General features: G+C 38.6%; 1 protein-coding gene across 7 annotated transcripts in view; it reads left to right on the top strand.

Moving 5' to 3' along the window:
* mad1l1 (mitotic arrest deficient 1 like 1) overlaps positions 1 to 25,384 on the top strand; it is a 1,079,555-nt gene that overhangs the window by 614,091 nt on the left and 440,080 nt on the right. For all 7 annotated transcript variants that reach the window (XM_059979806.1, XM_059979807.1, XM_059979800.1 and 4 more), the window contains one exon: positions 12,705 to 12,909. In XM_059979806.1, the coding sequence (XP_059835789.1) occupies positions 12,705 to 12,909 (205 nt within the window). The remainder of the gene's footprint in view (positions 1 to 12,704; positions 12,910 to 25,384) is intronic.

The following is a 25,384-nucleotide window of genomic DNA, read 5'->3' as shown; positions in this document are numbered from 1 at the left end:
AAGACACATTCAAAAGCAAATTATAGAAATATAATAAAACAAAATGAGAAATTTTACTTTAAAACAGGGAAATTCTGGGGGAAAAACTGAGTTCCTGAGTCTTCCCTGCATTACCTATTTTTATTTCAAATTCCAACATCTACAGTTTTGATTTTGATTTATAGAATGTTTTACTTTATTTATTTAAAGTCAGTGCAGAGTAGGCCCTCTGGGCTTTTAAGCCTCAGTACCCTGCAATGCCTGACAACTCTGATTTACCCTGACCTAATCATAGGACAATTTACAATGACCAATTAACCTGCCCAGTATGCCTTTGGACTGTGGGAGGAAATCAGAGTAACGGAAAACCCACACATTCCATGGGAAGGCAGTACAGAGACTCATTGATGACGCTGGAATTGAAGTCCGAAGTCTGACGCTGTGAGCTGTAAAATTCATCCCGAGAGTCATGATATCTGTGGATGTGGTGTTCTGTGCTGATGCCCATGAGGAGCCACCGAGATAGCGCAGGCTCCTTGTGGCTAGGGTTGAAGGCTGTCCTATAGTCTCCACTCTAAAATAGCCCATTTGTGGGTATATCATCCAGTAGATTATGTCAATCTCAGCGAATGACTGCGCCCATTACTCCATTTTAGGATTTTTGCAATTTGGAACGTGGAGTGGTACAGCACAGTAAAAGGTGTTTCGATCCATGTATCTGTGCTAACCGTCATGACTACCTATACTAATCCATGCCCTTTTCTTTGCAAACATCCATGAAAACAGAAAAGTACCCCAAAGAGTGAATGGCAGTTAAAACGTTAGAACCCTAATGCCCCCCCAGCTCCCCCTTCCCACACACAAAGAGCAGCAAGGTAACGTCCCCCACCAGCAAAAAGCATCAGCACCCTCCACCAAGCACTGAAGTGTGCAGTAAAGCATCAATAAAGACACAGATTTACAGTACCTCCCCCCAAAACTACTCATTCACCCGGTAATTTGACATACCACAGGCTCTCTGTCTCTCCCGATAAAGGGGAAAAGATGTGTCCTCGTTTCATAGAGAGAGGGGTGGCATAACAAACATCTCACTGATTTATGATGTTAAAAGTCCGTTGTGTCCCTTTTCTGAGCTCTGAGCCCAAAGAGTTGGCACCAGAAGGGTGCAGCCCTCCGGACACACCACCTCCAGCAGCTAACCCGCTGCTCCCAATGTTTTGTGTCTCCCATGACACTTCAGTCAGGGGCACCGATCTAGAATCAGCACAATTCCAGAATCACAAAAATCTGGATCCTTGAAGGCATGCTTATTTTCCAGGCCACGTCTTTGGGATATTAAATAGCAGCTGGTCATGAGGCCCTGCGAGCGGGTCCTGTTCTCGCAAGGAACCAAAGTCGTCAGAGTGTAACTTCAGGCCAGGGTCTTCAAAAGAACCTTGAAAAGAAAAAAGACAAATCAAAGATAGAAATAGAGCTGTTTCCAAAGATGCGAGTAAAGGAGTTGCCGTTTAGCGCTATTTTGATTTTGCTCTGCCCCCAGGAGTCCTGCAACCACCTCCTTTGTGAGCTCATTTCAGATAGCAATGACTCTTGTGTGAAAAATGTATCCCTCAGATCTCTGATGCTCTTTATGTTCATATAGAATGTAGACAGTCTTGTATTCTAACTCATCCAATCCAGTTTGACTCTGCATTCCTTAATGCCACTAAAAAAATAAAGTCCTTTCGTTCTCAGTTTTCACATTTTCAACTGGTTGAGCTTCAACAGGTTTCTTACAGCAGAGTTCCAAGTTTGCATCACACTTTGTGTAACACTTCCTAATTTTAAGATATGTTTCTCCCTGTTCTGTAATTTTTTCCCCTGTAATCATCAAATATCTCGGTTAGATAATTTCCTCCTTAAGTAATGGGACCATTATTTAATCTTCATTGTCTAACTCCTTTTGGTCATGTAACATTCTAAATCTTTCAACACAATGAAAAGGTAGCCAATTTGTTGAAATCTATTTGACCTATACAAATCTTTGACACTTATGTGCAGATACATTACTTTTGATGAGTCAGTACAGGTTGGTTTCTGCATTCTTGATTAGCTATGCAAGATTAAATTTCATTAAGATTTGTATCCATTTTTTTGATATTTCTAAGACAGGGTAAACTGTTGGCATACTTCTAGGGAGATTCGGCAACAGAGATCAGAGAAACACTTGAAAGAACGAACTAGTGCCCTAGGTTCCAGTTGTCAAAATTACTTCAATGTGGATCTTTAAACAGAAACTTAGCTATTGTTTTCATTTTCTGAAAATAAAATATCATCTTAAATAACTTCCCTTTCATATGGTACGGTACATGTCAGGGGTGAAATAGGGTGGAAGAGTTGAATATGTCTCAACTGGCAGCGCAGGTCATAACTCCCAACCAGCTGTGCTCGTCCCTCTCTTAGGCAAGATCCAAATGTTGAAAACAATTAGAATGATGTAGCTGTTCCAATTTAATATCTTCTTCTCCAAACTGTTAATCAGTTCATATACATCAATAATGCTAATGAATGCAAAAACATGAATAATGAATATTGGAACCTTTTGTACATTTTCAAAGTGGTAAATAACTATGGAAATCAGCACGAACTGTTGGGTATTGATCAAATCAGGATTCCAGTCAATTGGGAGAATTTAACATTTCAGGCTTTCCAGTTTTGACATTTATAGTTGTAATCAGATAAAATGATCGACCTTTTAAAAGCCAGATTAACTGAAAACATGCTATTTACTCATGCTATTCATTGCATTTCATGGTGTCCCATATGTACAGTAAGCTCGATACAGTCCCACAACACCGTCAACTTCACTTAAATTAATACTCCCAGATATCTTACTTCAAGAATATTCTAAAAATCAATTCACTTTGGAGTACTTTCAACACTTCACATTGAGAAGCAATATCTCCAAATCTGCTAGAATTCCTTTTGGAGCCATCTTGATGAGAAATTTTCACATATTTGTCTGTGAGATGGAAACTCATCCATGGAATTTTAATTTAGCATTTTGTGCTTGAGTACACTCACATTGTGGATGTGCCTCTTGTATGAGTAGTAGTGTCAATCAATATTCCTTTAAGAGCTGAGTTTGTTGCTCCGAATTCCAGTATCTGCAGCCTCTTGTGTCTCTAAATTAACTCGCTGACCAGTTTTATTTCAGGTTGTTATCAAGACAACAATTGCGAGACCACTGTGTAGTTTTCTTTCAACATCTTTCAAATTTTGCAAGATTTCTATTGAAATTTCAGAGGATGTTTTGAATTTGCCAGTTCTTTTATGCGTTGCACCCATGATATCAGAAAGCTCAAGCAGCTACTTTATTATTTTCCTGTACTTTCATTTCCATTTTCAACCATTTTATGAACAATTGCTCCAGCTTACTCCTATTTAAGAATATCCATTTACTGGAATTTAGTGAGTTCTGATTGCTTTTGTTCATACACTCACAATGAAAAAGGAACAAATTAACATGCAACAGGAAGAAATATAGCTAAGGCATTTTGTGTGGATTGCTGCCTTTTTAAGCTAAGCATGATCAACAAAAAATTATTTAGAAAGATTTCAAAGAGATGGTCATAGCGATAGTGAGCACATTCTCACTACTGGAAGTTTGAGCGCCACCCCCCCCCCCCCACCCCTCACCATTCCCCATTTCCATTTCCCCTTCTTCCATGACTTTCTGTCCTCTGCCATCAGATTACCCCTTCACCAGCCCTGTATCTCTTTCACCAATCAACTTCACAGCTCCCCACCCCCCCCACCCTGGTTTCACCTTTTGCCTCGTGTTTTGTCCTTCCCTCCGCCCCCCGCCTTCTAGATTTGACTCCTCTTCTGCAGTCCTGATGAAAGGTCTCAGTCTGAAACATCAACTGTACTCTTTTTCATTGGTGCTGCCTGGCCTGCTGAGTTCCTCCAGCATTTTGTGTGTGTGTTGAGTTGACCTGCTATGATCTTCCTTGATGGCATAGCAGATATGAGGGCCAAGTGTCCTACTGCTGATTATCATGTGTGGCATTTGCTGTAAAGTGTAAAAAGGCAGACTGAAGTTGTGAAGGGCACTGCCAGAGGGTTTTCCATATAATGTGCAACATTCAGGTCTTCTGCATACAAAATCTGGTTTCATCTGATACTGGCATCTTAATGCCCAGCAGTAGTATCACCAATGGTTTGTAAGTTTTTATTTATTTATAAGCATCACAGTGTGCACAGCAAAGGAAAGGAAATGTTTCTGATTTACTATTGAAGTTCTGCACATCAAAAATAATTCAGATGATAAAGGGATATTGGGTTCAAATAAATAGTTATTAATATCTAAAATATAGGTCTTATTGTCAAGCCCAACATTGAATACTTATGCAACTCACACAAAATGCTGGTGGAATGCAGCAGGTCAGGCAGCATCTATAGGGAGAACCACTGTCGACATTTCGAGCCGAGACCCTTGCTACTCTTGAGAAGGTATTTGGGAGCCATGCCTGGTCTATTATAATATACCCAAAATGTTGGTGTATTTTATAACCTGGTAGCTTACAAAGAGCAATTATGAACCAACACTTTTGCTGTGAGTGTGGTCACAGTTCGTGTTCACTATTACTATTGCTGATCTATTATCCTAAATTTATGGTAACTGAGTTTAAGTTCCACAGCTGCCTGATAGGATCACTCCTGATCATTTGGTCCATGCCTCTGGACTTCCGGTCTGGTAAAGATACCATCTTGCTGCAAGTGGCTTTCTGTCATGTTTAATGTAACCAGACTAGTCAGTTTACACAAGCTGTAGTTGCACTTCAGGGGCTGTTGATAGCACTGGTTCTGCTTGGGATGTATCCAAGAATAACAGGCAGATTGTAAAACACTGGCATTAAGAGTAGTGTTGTTTGAGCTACGCCAGCCAGTAGGTCCCAGAATAATTTTAAGTGAGGGAGACTGAACACCAGAAAATAGTAAAACAGAAATGTGTAAAAATAGTGTTTAGTAAATGTCAAGGGTTGGTTTGAAGGTTTTGAATTTGCCATTTGGTGAAAAGGTGATCAGTTTGGTAATGATTGTCATAGTAAAACCTTGGGTCATTTCCTCATGTTGACAAATCAGGGTTAACTTGTGAACAGCAGATTCCATCTATCAAACCTTCACAATGTACAGTGAAAATATTCAAAGGACTTACTGATTGTTGAAGGAGCTTTAAATATTTTTCCCAAATTGAAGTAAAAAATGTTTTGTGTATATTCTAGTCAAAAACCTACTTATTATCACATACAATGTATCACAATAGAACAAATCAAATGGAAACAAAAGCAAAACTAATTTTGAATTGGAACTAATCATAAAGTTGCCTGCTAGATAAGAGTACACCCTACCCTTGTTATACGAGGGAGATACGTTCCTTGCAGTCGACACATAATGTGAATAATTATTTAAATGGAGAAAATAGGGATGCGTCCAGAGGGCTTCCTAAGTATGCTTTATCTGTAATTTATTCACATTTTCATACCAATAAGACACAAAAGCAGCACCACAAGGCAACATTCATATTATATTTAATCAATTTAAGGTAATATTCAATGTAATAAATCATAGAAAGTTAACTTACTAGGGTGTACAGTACTCACCAACAGTTGCAGGTGTGTTTGCTCCGGGAGCTGATGGTTGTTGTGTTCATCAGGATCGTATCAAGCACAGCAAGGGGTGAAGGAAGATTCACAGAACTCTTAGAACTGCTGGCAGCAGGAGATGACACCGGTTTGAAGAAAGTGATGAGGGTTGTTTGCATGGCAGCATTTTGTTTTTCAGCATAAATTTGCTTGTAGGGAAGAAGGGGTGATGGCAGGGAACGACTAAACTGCTGACTCTGTTCTAAACTTGGGTCCATGTCCATCACCATTTGTGCCAAGTGTTCCAATTTCCATCATTCTCTCACCATTGGTAAACTCCTGGGATTTCCAAGATCGTCTGTTGCTCGCAGCATCTGAGAGATAGTTTGCTGTTAAAAAAAACACCTTGAATATGGATCACACCTTGGTCGAGTGGCTGAATCAGTGCTGTTGTGTTAGGCGGCAGGAAACGCACTGTTATGTTAGGATGAATGCTGTCCGAATGTATGTGAGGGGCTGGCACATTGTCAAGCAACAAAAGAACTTTAAAGACAAAATTCTGTTCCCAGTAGTAGCGCCCCAGGGCTGTGTTACCTTCAGCTAATGCTGCACTGTTTATATTTACAACTTTTTTTCAAGTGTTAAAGCAGTTCTCTGCCGCTCGGCTAACGGCCCAGGACATGACATCGGATGCTTAGGAGGCATAGTTAAATATTTCAAGCACAAAATCACTGTTACGTAGGTAAAACCAACGAAAGTTTAAGAACACAAGATTGCACATCCACACCTTGCCAAAACCAATGCGAGATTGGCGGGAGTGAGACTGTGAGGCGCGCGCACATGACTTGTATTGGCGGGAAAACTGTGCTCCTTGCATAACTGTGAGTTTTGGACACATATAAGGAGACATTGGTAGAAATAAATTCCTCACATAATTGTGAATCCACATAGTCTGAAGACGCATATAACGAGGATAGGGTGTAATCTTAACCTTGGTCAGATAGCCTTTGTCCCTAAGGTGGTTAGTTTAACTTGGAACCATAGTTTGGAAAAGCATAATTATAAATAGGTTTTTATAAAAGAGTAATTTTATACCAGAGGTGGTGAATGAAAGAATTGCTGCATATGTTTACAGAAAAATTTTGATTGAAATTTTGAAATTCAAGTTTGATAGCCAGGATCCTTTGATTAATGCAGGGGATCACACAGCAAATGTGCACATTTTGTGCACATCAAACAGCGTCTTTTCTGGTTACAGGTGCCTACTTTAGAACAGTGTGTATTACTATTTTAAAAAGTGAACACAGTCCAGATGCTCAGGAGTTTTATTAGGTTTTTGTCTTACTTTGGAGAACTTTTAGCAGCATCAACTTCATTCACATTTTTCAATTTTAAATGTCACTTCCCAGACTTGAGTGTTGATGTCATTCAAGTGACTTGATTTGAAGGGAACACAGATTATTTGAAAGGAAGAATGTGCAAACTATTTGAAGGCTAATGGTCAGCTCTGTTCCTATAACTATTAAGTTCTTTTAGACCACTCTGAATAATGCATCACTATTAACCCAGTTGTGCTATAGTTACACTGATACTGGAATTATTTAACTTTTTGAAGAGGAAATTTTTGTTGCTTCCTTGGATTTCAGGAATAGATGAATAATTTGCATCAGAAACTCAATTGAAACAAGATATCATCTAATTAAGTATAATCTTTTCATATTTCCTGTATAAAAATTATGAACAAAATTTGAAAATGGTTTAAGAACTGATGCAATCTGAACTTTGAAAGTTATTCCAGATTTATTTCTGTTAACATTTACAATAAATTAAGTCATAAAATAAAACAGCATGGAAACAGGCCATTTGACCTGCTATGTACACACCAACCAGTGGAAACCTATCCATGTGAATTATATCTTCCAGCAAGTGTCCCATAGCCTTCTATGACTGAGCGATTTAAGTGCTCATCTTAAATGCTGTTAAGAACTCAGCTTCCACCATTCTCTCCAGCGGTGTTTTCCAGTAACTCACCACTTTCTAACTGAGAAAGGTCCTCTTCATATCCTCTCTAAATTTCTTACCCCTTACCTTAAATTTATGTTTTCTAGTTGAGATTCAGATTTATTCACCTTTAACAAGGGGAAGAATTTTCTGCAGTCTTTCCTTTGTAATTTTAAATACCTCAACAATGCCCCTCTTAACCTCAATTGCTCCAGAAAAAAAATAGACCGAGTCTTTCCAGCCTTTCCTGGTAACTGAAACACTTCATCCCAGATAACATGCTGTTAATTTTCTTCCCTACCCGCCCCCCAATGCTATCACATCTGAAGAAGCTGTCTATATTGAAGATCAGCATTTATGTCCATCCTTAATTGCCATTGCAAAGCTGATGGATTTCTTTTTGAACAATTCTTCTGAAGGTGCTTCCACTATGCTGCTGGAGAAGCTGAAAATTCATATTATATTCATTGCCACAGAATCCTGAAGGACAGTCAGTCTTCTTTGGCCAGAGAGTAGTTAATCTGTGGAATTCGTTTCCACAGGCAGCTGTGGAGGCCAAGTCATTGGGTATATTTAAGGCAGAGTTTGGTAGTTTCTTGATTTGTCAGGGCATGAAGGGATACGGGGAGAAGGCAGAAGATTGTGGCTGAGAGGGAAGTGAATCAGCCATGATGAAATGGCAGGGCAGATTTGATGGGCTAAATAGCCTGATTCTGCTCTTTGGTCTTAAGTGTTCAACTTGGAGTGAAGCTGCTGGTGGTCATGTTCCGATGTTCTTGTTGCCATTCTCCTTGCTGTTAGAGAGTGTAAGTTTGGAAGATGTTGTCAGTGTAGCCTGGAAAGTAAACACAGTGCATTTTGTAGATGGTTCACACTGTGTACCAATGGTGGTGAAAACGGATGTATGGGGTAGTTGATGAGGAACTGGTAAAATGGATCGCTCAGTTCTGGATCATATTGAACTTCTAAAGAATGGTTGGTTCTGCACTCATTCAGGCAAAGTGGGAGTATTTCTTTGCCTGGTTTCTACCTTAGATGTAGTTGATAAGGTTTTGTGGTGTCAGGGTGTGGCTTACTTGTTTGTGGCTACCTATCCTCTGTCTTGCTCTTGTCACCATGAAATTAATGAGACTAGTTTGGTTGAGATTCTGTTCAGTGGTGGTCCCCAGGATATTAGTAGTGAGGTAATATTGAGGCAAGATGATTAAATCCTGTGTTATTGTAGGGGCACCTTTATGGCATGAGTGCTACTTGCCACTTAGTAACCCACATTTAGGTTGATGGTCACTTTATGCAATTTACCCATTTCTGGCTGGAGGGCGCAGAATTGTGGTGGGACTTCAGAGAGTAAAGGTTCCAAATCAGCACTGAACAACCTTCTTACAACCTCTTATTGAAAGGTTGACTCTGCTCCTAATGTACCAGGGAGTGACAGAAGAAAGCCCATACCTCCCTCCTGTCGCTACAGATTTCATCCTGTCATTTCCAGGACCTTCAGTCATGGCAGTCCTCGCAGACCTTTGACCTTTGGCCTAAGGTCCTTTGTGACCATATCTCTGGAAACTGCTTGGGTCAGATGGGGTTCTCAGTTCTGTTGTTCTTGTGTCTCCAATGAACCTCGTGTGAGAGTTGCACTGCCGCCGCAATCCCAGAATTACCCACATATATTTTAGAAGTGTATAGAACTATTTCCTTACTTGATACATACTGATGAATAAAATGGTCATTTCCAGCTGAGTTATAATAAGCAAGTGAAGAAAACAGTGTCACTTGCTGAGTTGTCGGTCTAAACAGAATCTAGAGAAATCTCCAGAGGCTTTCAAGGCACTCTCGTAAAAATGTTCCAAGCTCCTTGATAAGTGGGTTGTGAATAACTGCCACTTTTACAAAATAGGTTGACTACTACTGAAATAGTCTCGTTCACAATGGCTCTCTGGTGTACACATATTAAGTCCCTCGGGAGTGCAGGTAATAGTAGCTTGTATTTTACATAATAAATCTCTTCCACAAGTTTACAGACACAGGATCCTGGTCTCCTATACTAACTTCTACTGGGTCTGATTTCAGGACGTTAATAGGCTGTCCTCTGTTTGTAATGTAATTTAGGTTGAAGTCCCATTTCCAGAAATACTAGTTGTAGGTCCTATAGCCTGCTCCATTTTCTGTACTATCTTCTGTATATATTCTTCTACAGACACCTTAATGTGTGTGTCTCCATATTCTTAGACCAATTGGTCTTTTTAGGAAAAGCAGCATGTAATGCATTGTACTTATTTTTATAAAAATCTTCATTTGGCATGGTGGCCTATTACTATTCCAGTGTTCTTGAAAGCCCTGAAATTTAACCTCATAAAATTTGATTTGGGATCTAAGCATGCCCTCATTGGGTTTCTAAATCTAGGTTTGTGACATAAAACAATAGTTTTAAGTTTCTGAATAGCTTTTTCCAAACCTCTTCTAGGTCAGGCAGTTCTTCTACCATGCTCATAATTCTTCCGCTGTCTAAGGTCGATATGCGCCCCTTTGTTCCTCATCTGTATGCTAGGGAAATTATAGGCAGTTTCTAGAGCAGGTTACATGGTTGGCACAATATTGTGGGCCAATAATATGCTGTAGATTTCTATGTTCTATGTATCTGTAAGTCTTCCACTAATCACTTCCCATAATTATTAAACATACACCATGCTGGTGTCCCTTTATTTAGGACAGGGAAGGACTCCCTTTATAACCATATAACAATTACAGAATGGAAACAGGCCATCTCGGCCCTTCTAGTCCGTGCCGAACGCTCACTCTCACCTAGTCCCACCTACCCGCACTCAGCCCATTACCCTCCATTCCTTTCCTGTCCATATACCTATCCAATTATTTTTAAAAGACAAAATCTTCAAAAACTTTTGCCTCATTATTATCAATTTAAAGTCTCTCTTCCTCACCCTACTTATTGTATTTTCTCTTTATTTTGTTCACCACAGCGTTCTGTAAACGTATGAGCTCAGTTTCTGGTGTTTCCTTGACATCAGATCTTAGGTGTCCCCAACACTGTTACTGTCGGCATGCCTAATATGTTGGAATCACAGAGCAAGAAACTGATCCACTCAATAGACCATAAGCATAAATCGCTGTGTATAGGATGGGAGAGGGGCAGAATCCAGTATTTGCTACTTACCTGGAAAAGCCACACAGAGCAAAAAGCAAACTTACTTTTTGGTGATCACTCCTCAGCCAGAGTTTCCCCAGGAGCAGGCAGTCACCAGAATCCCCATTGGTCCATTTCTGTACCTAAACATGCGATCTTGGTGGAACCTTCAAGTTCTGTTGAGCACCTTTTCACTATGTCTTATAACAAACAACAATTAGCTGAGAATGGATCAATCGTAATCTTGTTTATATTACTTGGAGCAAGGGAAGACCAGCACTGCACAAGAGCTGTTGGTAGCTTCAAAAAACATAGCATAGTTACTCCTTTATACACAAGTGTTGGCTCAGTTCAAGGACATGGTGCAGTCTGTTCATCTACTTAATCAGCGTACTTGGCATTCTGCCATTAACTGAATCTGGTTGTCTTTCTGCAGTTTGTCAAGAACTCAGATTCCATTCAAAGGTTCAAAGGTCCAATTTAATGTCAGAGAAATGTTTACAATATACATCCTGAAATGCTTTTTCTTTGCAATCATTCACGAAAACAGAGGAGTGCCCCAAAGAATGAACACAGTTAAATGTTAGAACCCTTAAGATTCCGCCCCCCCCCCCCCGTGTTGTAAGCAGCAGCAAGCAACAATCCCTCCTCCCCCACGGCAAAAAAAAGCATCAGCACCTGCCACCGAGCACTCAAGCGTGAGCGAAGCAATAGCAAAGACACAAACTTGCAGTTACCCCAAAGACTCTGCATTTCACCCGGTATACGACGTACCACAGGCTCTCTCCCTAATAAGGGAGAAGGAGGTGTCTTCGTTTTCCCAGCGAGCAGGGAGACATAACAAACAACTCACTGGTTTATGATGTTAGAAGTCCATTACGTTGCTTTTCTCGAGCTCTGTGTCTGAAGATCTTAAAGATCTTGGGTTTCCAGTCACACAGCCATAGATGCTTCGACTCCACTGATGACACACACCGACCCTTGATCCGTCCATCTCCAGAGCCCCAAGAACTTAGGCTTCCAAATCCAAGTCAGACTCTTAGGCCGAGCCCTTAGTCTGCCGAACAACAACCAGTTATGAAACACTGAGAGCAGGTCCCATTCGCGCAAAGAACTGAAGTCAGCGTTTAACTCCAGGTCAGGGTCTTCAAAAGAACCCTGAAAAGGAAAAATAAAGATTTTAAAGATGGAAATAGAGCTGTTTCCGAAGATGCAAGCAAAGGAGTTGCCATTTAGCACCATCATTGCTCCGCCTACATAATATTGCACAAACACTATTAGCAAAGTACTCTGGTACTATACAGATTCTATTTTGCTTCAGTCAAAATGTAGCACTTTGTTACAAGTACATTTCCACAAAATTCATTTAATCCTTATGAAAGTAAGTTTAAGATTTTTTAGTGCATTTTAAATTTAAAACTATTCCAGTGTTTTCCTTTGATTGTAATGGAAAAAGTGAAACATAGCTTATGTTGAATCACTGACACCAACTTCAGGCTTTTCAAGTTAAATTACATTTCCTTTGGATTAAATGTGATATGCAGTTTGAGCAGGTGACTTGTACAATCCTTTAACAAACACCTGCAGAATAGGAAATTTACAGTTAACAATAAATGCTGGTCCATATCATGAATTATTCTAACAAAGAATAGAATTTGTTTTTCATTTATTGATATATAAATATGTCTGCTTAACAATAAGGGTTACCAAGTAAATTGATTATGTATCAATGCACAATCTAAATTGGAAAGTAATCATATTACTTTAGCAACTATAAGAAATATAAATAAATCACATTTGTTAATAGTTGAATCTAATTCCCCTGTAGTATGTTATTTTCTTTTTTTTAAGATACCAATACTTTGATACCTGATGCACATTTGAAAGGTAATGTGTTATACTGTGGCATCAGAACCAGCTTGCTCTCAAAGCTAATAAAGGGGTTTCTTGCATTTCAGGGTGACTATGATCCCAGCAAAACAAAGGTGCTTCACTTGAGTATGAATCCTATGAGTTTGGCAAAAGAGCACCATATAACGGAGCTAAAGAGTCTGAAGGAAGAATGTGAGCAACTCAGAGAAAGAGTGCGAATCCTGGAGGGAGGTGCAACCCCTGAACAAATGGGGTCACTCAGCAATCTGCTGCCATCTCAGGAAATTTCAGGTATCTTTTGATATCATAAAAACATATGCATCTTAGAACCTCAGCTGTGCCATCAATACACCAGACTTAATTAGTCCAGTGTTGTTTTAGTCAGTTTTCCGCTTGACATAGTCCAGAATATTCTAATTCATACCAATTTCTGCATACTCCTGCACTAAATTGTCCTCTGGGACAAGCAACTATGTGATCTTCATGTTTCTACCTTGCATTTCAATTCCTCCATGGCCCTTCTCACACCTAAAATCTTCCCAGCCCTGCAATCCTTAGACTTCTGCATTTCTCTTTATTGTCACCTAATATTTTCAGGATTTTTGATGTGTCCAACTATCAGTGACTATCTTCAGCTACCTAGGTCCTAAACTATATAACTTCCTTTGTAAATCTCCGAACTTCTCATGGTCATTTTTCTAATCTCAGTAAATAATTTGGTTAAAATTGATCAGACAATGCCTTGGGATGTTTTTACTATGTTAAAGAAGTAGTAAAATTACATATTGTAACATTATTTTTGCATTCAATTCTTTCATAGATGTCAGGAGCACTGTCGAATTTGGGAACAGAAATTTTACCATTGATACATTATGAATGCAACATTTTAGAGATGTTGGGGCAGGCACATGAACAAACAAAGAATGGAGGGATATAGCCCATGTACTGGCCGATGTGTAGTTTAAATTAGCATTATGGTAGGCACAATTAGTAGAGTAAAGGATCTGTACTCAACTAGACTCTACTGTTCTACAAAATATCACTAATTTACTCTTTATAGCTCAAAAATGAAGCAGGGAAATTAAACTTTTTGCACAATATTTCCAATCTCATTTGTTGGATTGCAGTGAAGTGTTTCCCTTTCAGAAGAGGAACCACTTTACTGTAATAGACCACTGGATAGTGAGAAACAACACTGTAAGAGAGATGAAAATGATTGGTGTACGTGATCATTTGGGCAAAGCTCTATAATCCAAAAACAATAAGTGATTTAAAAAATTGGAAAAATATAAAATAATTTTTTTAAAAATGCTTTGTACTAAATTCCCAAATTCTCCCCAAACATAGTTACATTCAGCTGCAATATAATTAGGCCTTCTATCTCTGTTCTGGTCCTTCTAGTTCTGGTCACCGAATTATAGGAAAGTTATCAATAAATTAGAGAGAGTGCAGAGACGATTTACTAGGATGTTACCTGGGTTTCAGCACTTAAGTTACAGAGAAAGGTTGAACAAGTTAGATCTCTATTCATTGGAGCGTAGAAGGTTGAGGGGGGATTTGATCGAGGTATTTAAAATTTTGAGAGGGATCGATAGAGTTGACGTGAATAGGCTGTTTCCATTGAGAGTAGGGGAGATTCAAACTAGAGGACATGATTTGAGAGTTAGGGGGCAGAAGTTTAAGGGAAACACGAGGGGGTATTTCTTTACTCAGAGAGTGATAGCTGTGTGGAATGAGCTTCCTGTAGAAGTAGTAGAGGCCAGTTCAGTTGTGTCATTTAAGGTAAAATTGGACAGGTATATGGACAAGAAAGGAGTGGAGGGTTATGGGCTGAGTGCGGGTAGGTGGGACTAGGTGAGATTAAGAGTTCGGCACGGACTAGGAGGGCCGAGATGGCCTGTTTCCGTGCTGTGATTGTTCTATGGTTATATATCTCAGTCCTTGCAGGATCTGAGAAGGTTAACTTCATAGTGATGTCTTGACATACAAATATGCGTCCTCTAAATTTGTGCTATTTATGTGGTTATGGCGATACTGGAGCATGTTATCAGCACTCAATGCAAAGCTGACTGTTTGCAAAGAAGAGTTAATGCAAATATTTTTAATAAGTAATTAATTGTTCATTGCTGAAGCATTATATTGATTAAAAGGAAAATCCTTTAAAATGAACTTGCATTTTATGATGGTTTTTAATAAGCTCCATTGAAAAGCATTTAATCAGGACTACAACAGGGTGTTTGGATTCTACACAATGCAGATTAAAGCAGTCATTCCATTGTAAGTATAATAAATAGCTTAAAGAGACAAACAAAAACAATACTGGTAAATGCTTCATAGAAACAGCACATGGAAACTGTTAAAGATTTAGAAAATTGTCAAGCCCATATTTTCTTTTGTTAATGATTTAGTTCTTTTCATAATTATCTCTATCCTAGTGCTGCTGAATATCAGTATTTTTCTAAATTAATTAGCCAATGAACATGACTGTTTATTATGGGTCTATATTTGGTTGAAAAGTTTTAATATTTTATAATGCTCAAAGTTCATCTAATTTTCTAAGACTTGTTTTCTTTTGGTTTATACTACCATATCACTTAATAAATTATTTTTTGTTTATCTTGTCATGAAAGATAGCAAAATGAATTAAGCTATTTTTAAAACAGCTGAACCAATCTAGGTTCTGCTGTTTAATGTCATTTTTCCAGAATATAAATCAGCATTCCTTTGCAGGTTTAACATCACTTTGTAAATGCAGCATTCTCTGGTATTCAATGCCTCACATCCAAAACAGCCAGACTTACCCTACAGCATTGATTCTGAAGAATGCTAACTGCTCATTTTCTTTATTAAGATCTAACCATGATTAGTTGGACAAAGCTTTATTGCATGTGACTGATGAGTTTATACTCCATTACTGGTCTAACATAAGAAATAATAACTTAAGTTTACATGGCAGAATGGATGATATTGATATAGATTTCTTATTAGTCATTGCTTGGAGACTGCATACTTTGTATTATGTATCTTGCTTCTATTCACTGGATTTTACCAGATAAATAATTCAGATTTCATTGCAGAACTGTCTCACTTTTGGTCATGGGATCTATTTCCTTTCGTACACAGGCTCAGCTTGTTTCTTGTTATCTCTAATGCCTATCTTTAGTTGTGCCTGCCTTGCTCACTGATTGACATGATTCATTAATGGAACAGAAAATTGCTTGGAATACAAAGGAGATGTGCAACATATTTCATACATCCTCTGTTGCACACCTCTAAATGTAATTTGAGGGATAATTTGTGTAATGCAGAAGCTTGGCTGATCCCCAATATTAGAAATTGTGACGGTAGTTCTCCTTGGATTTATAAAATGGGCATTAAAAGAAAGTTTTAAAGTGCTTCTTAGAAAGAAATTACTTGAGTGATAAATTCGTAAATCTGTGTCTTTCAGTTGAGTAGTTCCTCTTTCAGAAATAAGTTATTAATATTCAATTTTAATGACTCATGTCATTATAAATATGGGCATCTATTTTAATGATCTAACAACATATATTTAAACAGAACTGACTATGATAGTTGCTATTTGTGAGACTTGTATTAGTTGAGATGATAGATGAAACTGTCAGCACATAGCTGAAAGCTGAAGAAGACATGGAAAGGAAAACTTGCATTTATATACGCTTTATCATGTCTTCCATGAAAACTATGAAACAATTTGCAATAAGTTATTTTGAGGTGCAGCTACGTATGAGAGAAAACATGGCAGTGATTGTGCATACAACAGAAGCTAGTTTTAAGACGTGGGCAGCAATGTTGACCTCAAATGTAAGGCACATTACCATCCTTTAGAGAGGTACATAAAAAGTTTAATGTTCCTCCAAAGTATCTCTAAAGTCTATCATTATAGCATATCTAATCATTATAGGATATGGAGCTCAAATTAATCCTGATTTAGAAGCAAAATGATATATCATTGATGATTATTCAGCTCATTATGTGCAGTAATAAATACTGTGCAAAAGTCATGTAAAAAAATCTGTATACCCAAGATGCTTTCAAAAATAATTAAATTAAAATGTTCCCAAATATCAGAAAAATACTATAAAGAGCAGTAAACAGGAAGAAAACCTAAATAAAATTAATATTTGGTGTGACCACCCTTTGCTTTTAAAACTGCATCAATTCTGTAAGGTACACTGTTGTGCAGTTTTATAAGAAAATTGGCTGGTAGGTTGCTCCAAACATCTTGGAGAACTTGTCATGGTTCTTGTGCAGGTTTTGGCTGTCTCGCTTGCTTCTGTTTCTCCAGGTAATCTCAAGCAACCTCGATGATAAGAACAGGGCTCTGGAGGCCATACCATCTGTTTCAGAACTCCTTCTTTTCACTGAAGCTAGTTCTTTATGACCTTGGCCGTGTGTTTGTGGTCATTGTCTTGCTGCAGAATGAAGTTGGGACTAATCAGATGCCTTCCTGCATGGGTACTGCATGATGGATGAGAATCTGCTTTTACTTCTCAGCATTGAGGATTACATTAATTTCAACCAGATCATCAACTCCATTTGCAGAAATCCAAAACTAATCTTAAGCCACTATTTTTCACTAGCTGCTATATGTACAGTGGATTCCAGATCATGGGGCACATCGGGATCAGTATACTTTGGTCCAATTAATTGAGCTGACCAATTAGTCTGAGTTTCATGGAATAGTTAAAAACATAGGAAAAAGAAAAACTGCCATTTAGCTGAGGAATAAGTTATGTATTTAAATGATATAGTGAACAAATTAGGATACTAACAATTCCACTACGGTACTATAAAAATGTTGTTTCTTAATAATTATCGATGGCAGAATATCATCCAGTGTGTATGCTGACATGTTCTTTTGATTGACTGTAAATGAACAAAATCAGTGCAGATGCCTAGTGATAATGGACTACTTTCATACAAAGCTTTCGATGATTGCATCCTCCAAATCTTCAGTTTCATTGTAACATTCAAGCTGATTGTTGGTACCTTCAAATTCTTCATAGTATTTAACTTGTTGAAGTAGTGAAATAGTTTCATTTTCACTTTGGCCACTTCTGGCATCTCTAAGCCTGAATACTTGAAACCACAATGAGCAGAACAGTCTCTATTTGCTTATTTCTTGCCAACTATCAGTGGCAAATATCACTGCTTTTTGCACACAAGCACACGTGACTGATGCTATTTAAAAACTGTTCATTCGAAGCACGGTGTAGTGTTTAATGGTAACACAAGTGTACACTATTGATGCTAGCTAGTAACTTTTACAAATTTACTGTCCTAATTAAGTGGCATTTTGTCCCAAATAAACAAAAGGAAGACTGGTAAAGTTCTCTGTTAATTTCTACCCTGATTAACTGATGGCCAGTTAACTGCAATTCACTGTATTTCCTTCTGTTGAATAGATGCACATTTAACTTGAAATATAAAATGATGTTTATCAAAATAAAGGATTTTGTAATAATAGTACAACAGCTTGTTTGGTCTACCTGTAATGCACACATCTACTTAATCCTCTTACTTCACACTATTATGTTGTAAACAACATTAAATAGGAAATTACTGTACATAGTATTATTTCAGGGATTTACATTCTATCCTCAGAATAATAGCTTTTATTTAAGCCCACCACCCCTACTTGTGCATACAGCAACTCATCAGATTCCACTGGCCTGGGATGTGTCTTTTAAGTTGACCCCAGCTGTAATTCATCTATGTCTTCTAGGTGAAGATCCTTCCTCTCCCAGGAATGAGGTCTTTGGAGCTTCTGTTGTCATTTCTGTAGCTCTGGGTTTTTATGGGATTGGGTTTCTAGCCCCATGCCCATCCCTTCTCCTTCTCCTTCCACAGCTGGGCTTGGGACCATCCATGGTGGAGTCTATCCTTAGAATATATGTGAATACTTTTCATTTTCACTCATGTTACATCTGAAAATGATGTCACAACATTTTGTAAAATAGATTTGCTGTGCCTAGAGAGTAATTTTAGTTGAGATCTGCTTTGGGAAATGAGTAGGATTAAAGGGCTGCTGGTTTTCCATCTCATTATTTTTCTCTGTTAAATGTGAAAGGGAATAGCTTTATTAGAAAATAGTTTCAGACAATGAGCAGGAGCCTATGAAATCATTGATCAAATGCAAAAGGCTTATTGTAAACAATAGTGTTCTCAGAATGTGGCCCATATGTTGATGATTCTCTATTTCTTTAGGTTTTGGCCTACTATAAAATTGGTACCCTCACTATTAGCTAAGCAAGACAATTATAAGCATCTTATGTGGCCAGATGTTGAGCTCCCAGCCCCATCATTACCAGTAGAAAGACTGTGTACTTCCTCCTTAACCTTTCTTAACTCCAGATGTGTTTTACCATGCCTATGTGTCACCTTTCCATCCAATGGAAAACTTTCAAAGCTTTGTGATAAGGATTCCTGAGTGTGCTCAAAGTATACTGTACATAAAGCACAAGGTGTGTCCTCTTTATGCAAACTTGCTCCCTGACGAAGGGTCGCAAAGTGAAAAGTCCACTGTCCCTTTCCCTCCACAGGGGCTACCTGGCCTCCTGAGTTTCTCCAACTCTTTGTGTCTTCTTCCAGATTTCCAGCACCTGTAGTCTCTTGTGTTAACATGTTATAAACTTTTATGCTACTTGGCAACATATTTGATTAATTATTTTCTATGGTAAGTCATTATTTTTTTTCTTTCTGCATACCTTTACTTATGATGATAACTGCATATTGCAAGGGCCAAAAATCTAGCATCTCTTTGGTGAATTAATGTGTAAAACTAGCAATTTGAATAACTTAAATGCTTTTACCTTTTAATTTTTGTACTTAGTTCATTCATTTATTAGGTGTCTATAACATGGCATCAGAGAAATAGAAAAGCAAAAAATAATGTTGACAAATAGGACTGCTGCACCAAGCAGAAATTTACAGTAATAAGTGAGTGGAGTGCAGTTTTAATGTTGTAAAGCTTCTGCTACTTAATCAATATAAAAATGGAATTACAGAACAGGTATTTGATTTTTAACTCCACTCACTTTTTCTTCCCACCAGGTATTACAGAGGGTATAAATAGTATCCACCGTAAACTAAGAGCTTATTGAATTTTTACAAACTATTGCCCTTGAATATATGTTGCCATAAGTAACATATTCATTTGGTACTGTGAGTTTCTATATTGTTTGGATGGATAGATTGTTAAAGGGTGTTGGGTAACCAGGACAAAGATGACTAATTTCATTTTGGAAAGTCAGAATAATTAGCTCACAAGAAGTTTAATTTTCTGTATCAATTCCAATTGTGTGTGTGTGTATGTGTGTCACTTAAATCTAATATCTATGAGAGATTGAATAAAAATTTATCACTGTGATATGTGCACAGTCTGATATCGCAACTACCAAGGACTGTGGTGGAGCCCACATATGACAAGAAATTATAAGACCATGTACAAACAAAACAGCACTTGCAAATGGTAATTCAGACGAAAAGCTTGCCATTGAGCACTTTGAATTGTGAGTCTGAACTAAAAGGGATGCAAATTATTGTTGATATGACAGAAGTGCTTCCTATATTTGATGCCTGATGACTAAATATTCAACTAATCCTTTCCTTAAAATGATGAAATTAAGCTCTTTCTCCTCATAAATAGGATTCCCGTTTTTAATGTTGTGAGACATCTAAACAAAAAAAGTAGATTTATTGATACACATAATGCTGAAGGAACTCAGCAGGTGGAAATGAATAATCCCCAAAACATCTACTGTTTATTCATTTCCAAAAATGCTACCTGACCTGCTGAGTTCCTCCAGCATTTTGTGTGTGTTGCTCTGGATTTCCAGAATTTGAAGAATCACTTTTATTTTGAATTTTTACTACCACATTTGCACCAGAATCCAGCTTCTAACTCAAAATCTGGATAAACCTATTAGAAAAAGTATCTATCCACAAATTTGTGTTGCATTGTTAATTAATTTTATTTGGGATTTGTGAAGCTCCACTGGACCCTCTCCAATCAGCACATCTTTCCTTGGATATAGGGTCCACAATTGCTCACAATAGATATAAGTGAACCTGATATTTTTTGCTGGCAATTATGAAGGAATAGTGGTGCTTCTGAACCATGCTGGTGTTCTGCAGGCTATGAACAAAACCTCTAAATATACCTCTTTTGAATTACTCACACTGTAATCTGCAGCATGTAGTTTCCCTTTAAGCAACATACTTTTAAATCGACTTAATGAACGACGGATTTCACGATCTTCAGAAGAATGCAGCAGACTTAACTCTCAAGCAAGCAGGTAATGCACCTTTAAGTAGATGAATGTTCATTGCTATCACTGAAAGCATGGCAGGAGAGGAGAGTGATTTCCAAGCCAGGCTGAAACACAAAGGAATGAGGACCCCTCTACCCAGCATCTTGTGCAGTTGCCAGAGAACAACATTGAGGACCTGAGGGCATAATTGCTTTATCGAAGGGAAATGAGTAATTGGTGTGTTCTATGCTTTACCGAGATATGGCTTACTCCCAGCATGCCAGATTTGGCAGTCAGACCCGAAGGTTCCTTGATTCACAGGATGGATTGAACTGCTAATTAAGAGAAGGCTGAAGATGGAGAAGCGTACTTCATGATAAACTCTCTGTGGTGTTTCAATGAGGTGGTTTTGACAAACTTGTGTTCTTCTGACCTTGAACACCTAATGATCAAATGTCGTCAATTCTATTTACCAAGAGAGGTCTTGTCTGTGATTCTGACTGCAGTTTACATAATAGCCAGTGGCTGGCTATTATCAAGTACATAAGATACTGCATGATACTGTCTCCAAACAATAAACAGTCCATGCCAACACATTTCAAATCATAGTCAGGGACTTCAACCAGGCTTGTTTGAAGAAATCCCTCCCAGTTAACAGCATCATATAACCTGTAGCACCAGAGATCCCAACATACTAGACCTCTGATGTACAAAGATAGAAATGCTTACTGTTCCATACCCAGACTGCACTTCAGGAAATCTGATCTCTTGGCCCCTACCTGCATACAGCAAAGGCTAAAGAACAAAGCTTTTGAGATTAGGACAGTGGAGAGGTGGCCACAGGAGGCCGAGGTATTGTTTCAAGTCAGTGGACTGGGTGTCTTCAAAAATACAATTATACCAGTGCCTAAGAAGAATAATGTAAGCTGTCTTAATGAACATCATCCAGTCTCACTCACGTCTACAATGACAAAATGCTTTGAGAGGTTGGTCACAACTAGACTGAACTTCTGCTTCAGCAAGGACCTGGCAATTTGCCACGATAGGTCAACGGCAGACGCAATCTCAATGGCTTTTCACATGGCCTTAGACCACCCAGACAATACAAACACCTATGCCAGGATGATGTTCATCAAATATAGCTCAGCATTTAATAACATCATTCCCACAATCCTGATTGATAAGTTACAGAACCTGGGCCTCTGTACCTTGCTCTACAATTGGATCCTTGACTTCCCAAATGGATGACCATAATCTGTGCAGGTTGGTGATAATATCTCCTCCTTGCTGTTGATCAACACTGGAGCACCTCAGGGGTGTGTGCTTGGCCCACTGCACTACTCTCTCTATACCCTTGACTGTGTGACTGAGCATAGCTCAAATACCATCTATAAATTTGCTGGTGATACAATCATTGTTGGTAGAAGCTCAGATGGACACTAGAGGCTGTATAGGAGTGAGACATGCCAACTAATGGAGTGGTGCCACAGCAACAACCTGGCACTTAACGTCAGTAAGATGAAAGCCTGGTAGTGGACTTCAGGAAGGGTAAGACAGAGGATCACATACCAATCCTCATAGAGGGATCAGAAGTAGAGAGTGAGCAGTTTCAAGTTCCTGGGTATCAAGATCTCTGAAGACTTAACCTAGTCCCAACATATCAATGCAGCTATAAAGAAGGCAAGACAATAACTTCATTAGGAATTTGGAGAGATTTGGTTTGCCAACAAAAACACTCAAAAACTTCTATAGATGTACTGTGGAGAGCATTCTGACAGGCTGTGTCACTGTCTGGTATGAGTGGAGTGGGGGCTACTGCACAAGACTGAAAGAAGATGCAGAGAGTTATACATTTATATTGAGAACTATCCTACAAAGTACCTAGGACATCTTCAAGGAGCAGTGCCTCAGAAAGGCAGCATCCATTACTAAGGACCTCCAGCACACAGGGCATGCCCTTTTCTCACTATTACCATCAGGTAGGAGGTACAGAAGCTTGAAGGCACACACTCAGTGATTCAGGAACAGCTTCTTCCCCTCTTATGGATTTTAAACTTGAATCAATGAAGGATGCTGGATGCTTGTGGCAGGGCTTGAATGCTATCACCTCATAGTGACATAGAATATCAGAATGGGAATGGGATGCAGACTGGGAGACCATTTCGCTGAACGCCTATGCTCTGTCCGCTAGAGAAAGCAGGGTTTCCCAGCAGCCACACATTTTAATTCCATGTCCCATTCCCATTCTGATATGTCTATCCATGGCCTCCTCTACTGTCAAGATGAAGCCACACTCAGGTTGGAGGAACAACACTTTATATTCCGTCTGGGTAGCCTCCAACCTGATGGCATGAACATTGACTTCTCTAACTTCTGTTCATGTCCCTCCTCCCATTCTTACCCCATCCCTGATTTATTTAGTTTTTCCTCCTCTCCTTTCTTTCTCTCTCTGCCCATCTCTGCCTATTCTCCATCTCCCTCTGGTGCTCCCTTTCCCCTTTCTTTCTCCCTAGGCCTTCCATTCCATGATCCTTTCCCTTCTCCAGTTCTGTGTCCTTTTTGCCAATCACCTTTCCAGCTCTCAGCTTCACCCCATCCTCTTCAGTCTCCTCCTATCATTTTGCATTTCCCCCTCCCCCCACTACTTTCAAATCTCTAACTATCTTTCCTTTCAGTTAGTCCTGACGAAAGGTCTCGGCCCAAAACGTCAGCAGTACTTCTTCCTATAGATGCTGCCTGGCCTGCATCTATCAGCATTTTTTGTGTGTTGCTTGAATTTCCAGCATCTGTGGAGTTCCTCTTGTTTGCTTTTTAATACTGATGCAGACATGTTTTATACATTTAACAAGGGGCTTTATTAATGCAACAGAGTTCATCAGTTTTTCAATATTCATCGTCTGCCGGGACATACTGTCCTTGAACTCCCTGTCGGTTGCCTCCATACGCTCCAGTATTTGTTTTTTTTAGTTTTAAGTCCTCCTGCACGAGAGCCAATGGCTGTCTGTCATTTAAGTTTTTCTAGTCTGTAACTGAACAAATGCTCACCAAGACTTTCACGGCGAGATTCGACACCAAACATGTTGCTTGTTTTCGGTAGGTGTGTCCTGCACATGTGCAGTAGGAGGAGGTTCGCTGAAATATCCATTTTAATGTGGACAGAGATATTTTTTTAAATGCCTAGTGTGGGCTCCAATTTATTTTTACATGAAACCGGTGTTTTCAAATTATCTGGTCTAGTGTGGACGTAGCCTCAGTCTCATTGACTATGTAATGTGCTCTCTGGCTTACAAGATCAAACTTCTTCAAGTATATCTTTAAAGCAAAGTGATTGGAAAGTTGTAAAACTCAGTTCTTAATTTAAACATGCTGTGCTTAATTTCAACATATTAGCCCAATGAGATGTCACAAGCAATTTTCGATGGAGCACTCACTCTTTGATATTTCCTTTATGATCTTGGAAACACTTTTGCTACTTCAAGATTAGCTGAAATCAGATTCATCATTTAGAGGAACTTGGAAATTTCAGATATTGGAACAATTTGTAGGAATAAAAGAGCTCTATTTCAATGCTGAACAAAATAGGCACTCTTATCTGTGATCAATATGTACCTGAGTGTATGCATGAATTCTTAATGAAATTATGAATTGAAATTTGTTTAGATTCTAAACAATCGTCCTGCATTTACAAACCCCAAATGTGATAAAATCAGAGTTCATTTTCAAAATATGGAATAATTGTGTGTAAATATTTCTTGTCACAAAGTTGTAGCTTGTTCAATGAACATACATTTGCTGTAATGCATGACTGACTAAATAATCTTTGAAATTAATAGGATATTGCTTGCAAGGTTGTGAGCAATATCAAATCATTTACATACAACACAGGAGATCATTCGCCTCCTTGGGTCTTCACTGGCTTTACCAGTCCACTTAATCCCACTTCCTCAGCCTTTCCTAAATATTTGAATTCTTTCTTTCTTCAAACCACTTCGCATATTATCACCTTGTGACTTTTATTCCATCGGGCCTTCATTCCCCTCTTGATGCTTGCTAATATTCCCTTTGTTAACTGTACTTAAAAACATGCTGTCACAAACAAATTTTGAAATGGCACCATGTGCCTTGAACCCTCAGTTGAACACTGGAGAACTATTCTGCACTACAGCCAGACCAGAAAACACCTATTTGCTGCAACTGTTTTAAACACTGATCAATTATGTCCCATCTGCTTCTTCATTCTCCAGTATGTTTCAACTTTACAAATAATCATAAAATACATATTATTAAATGCCTTTTGAAAACTCATATCTGCAAAAATACATAGAAGATATGGGGAAACTGATGAACAGAATGCTGAGTACACATTTCTGTTGGCAACACTGCTGCCTCTAATTGGCTTAAATTTATGCACATAATACCAAGCTGCTTGATTCTAACATGATCGCTCAAGAAATGTAGTATAGTAGGAATTGGGTTGATTAGGCCTTCATTCA

This window comes from Hypanus sabinus, chromosome 9 (assembly GCF_030144855.1).
Source record: "Hypanus sabinus isolate sHypSab1 chromosome 9, sHypSab1.hap1, whole genome shotgun sequence".
NCBI lineage: Eukaryota > Metazoa > Chordata > Chondrichthyes > Myliobatiformes > Dasyatidae > Hypanus > Hypanus sabinus.
This window is presented reverse-complemented; position numbering and strand designations above follow the sequence as displayed.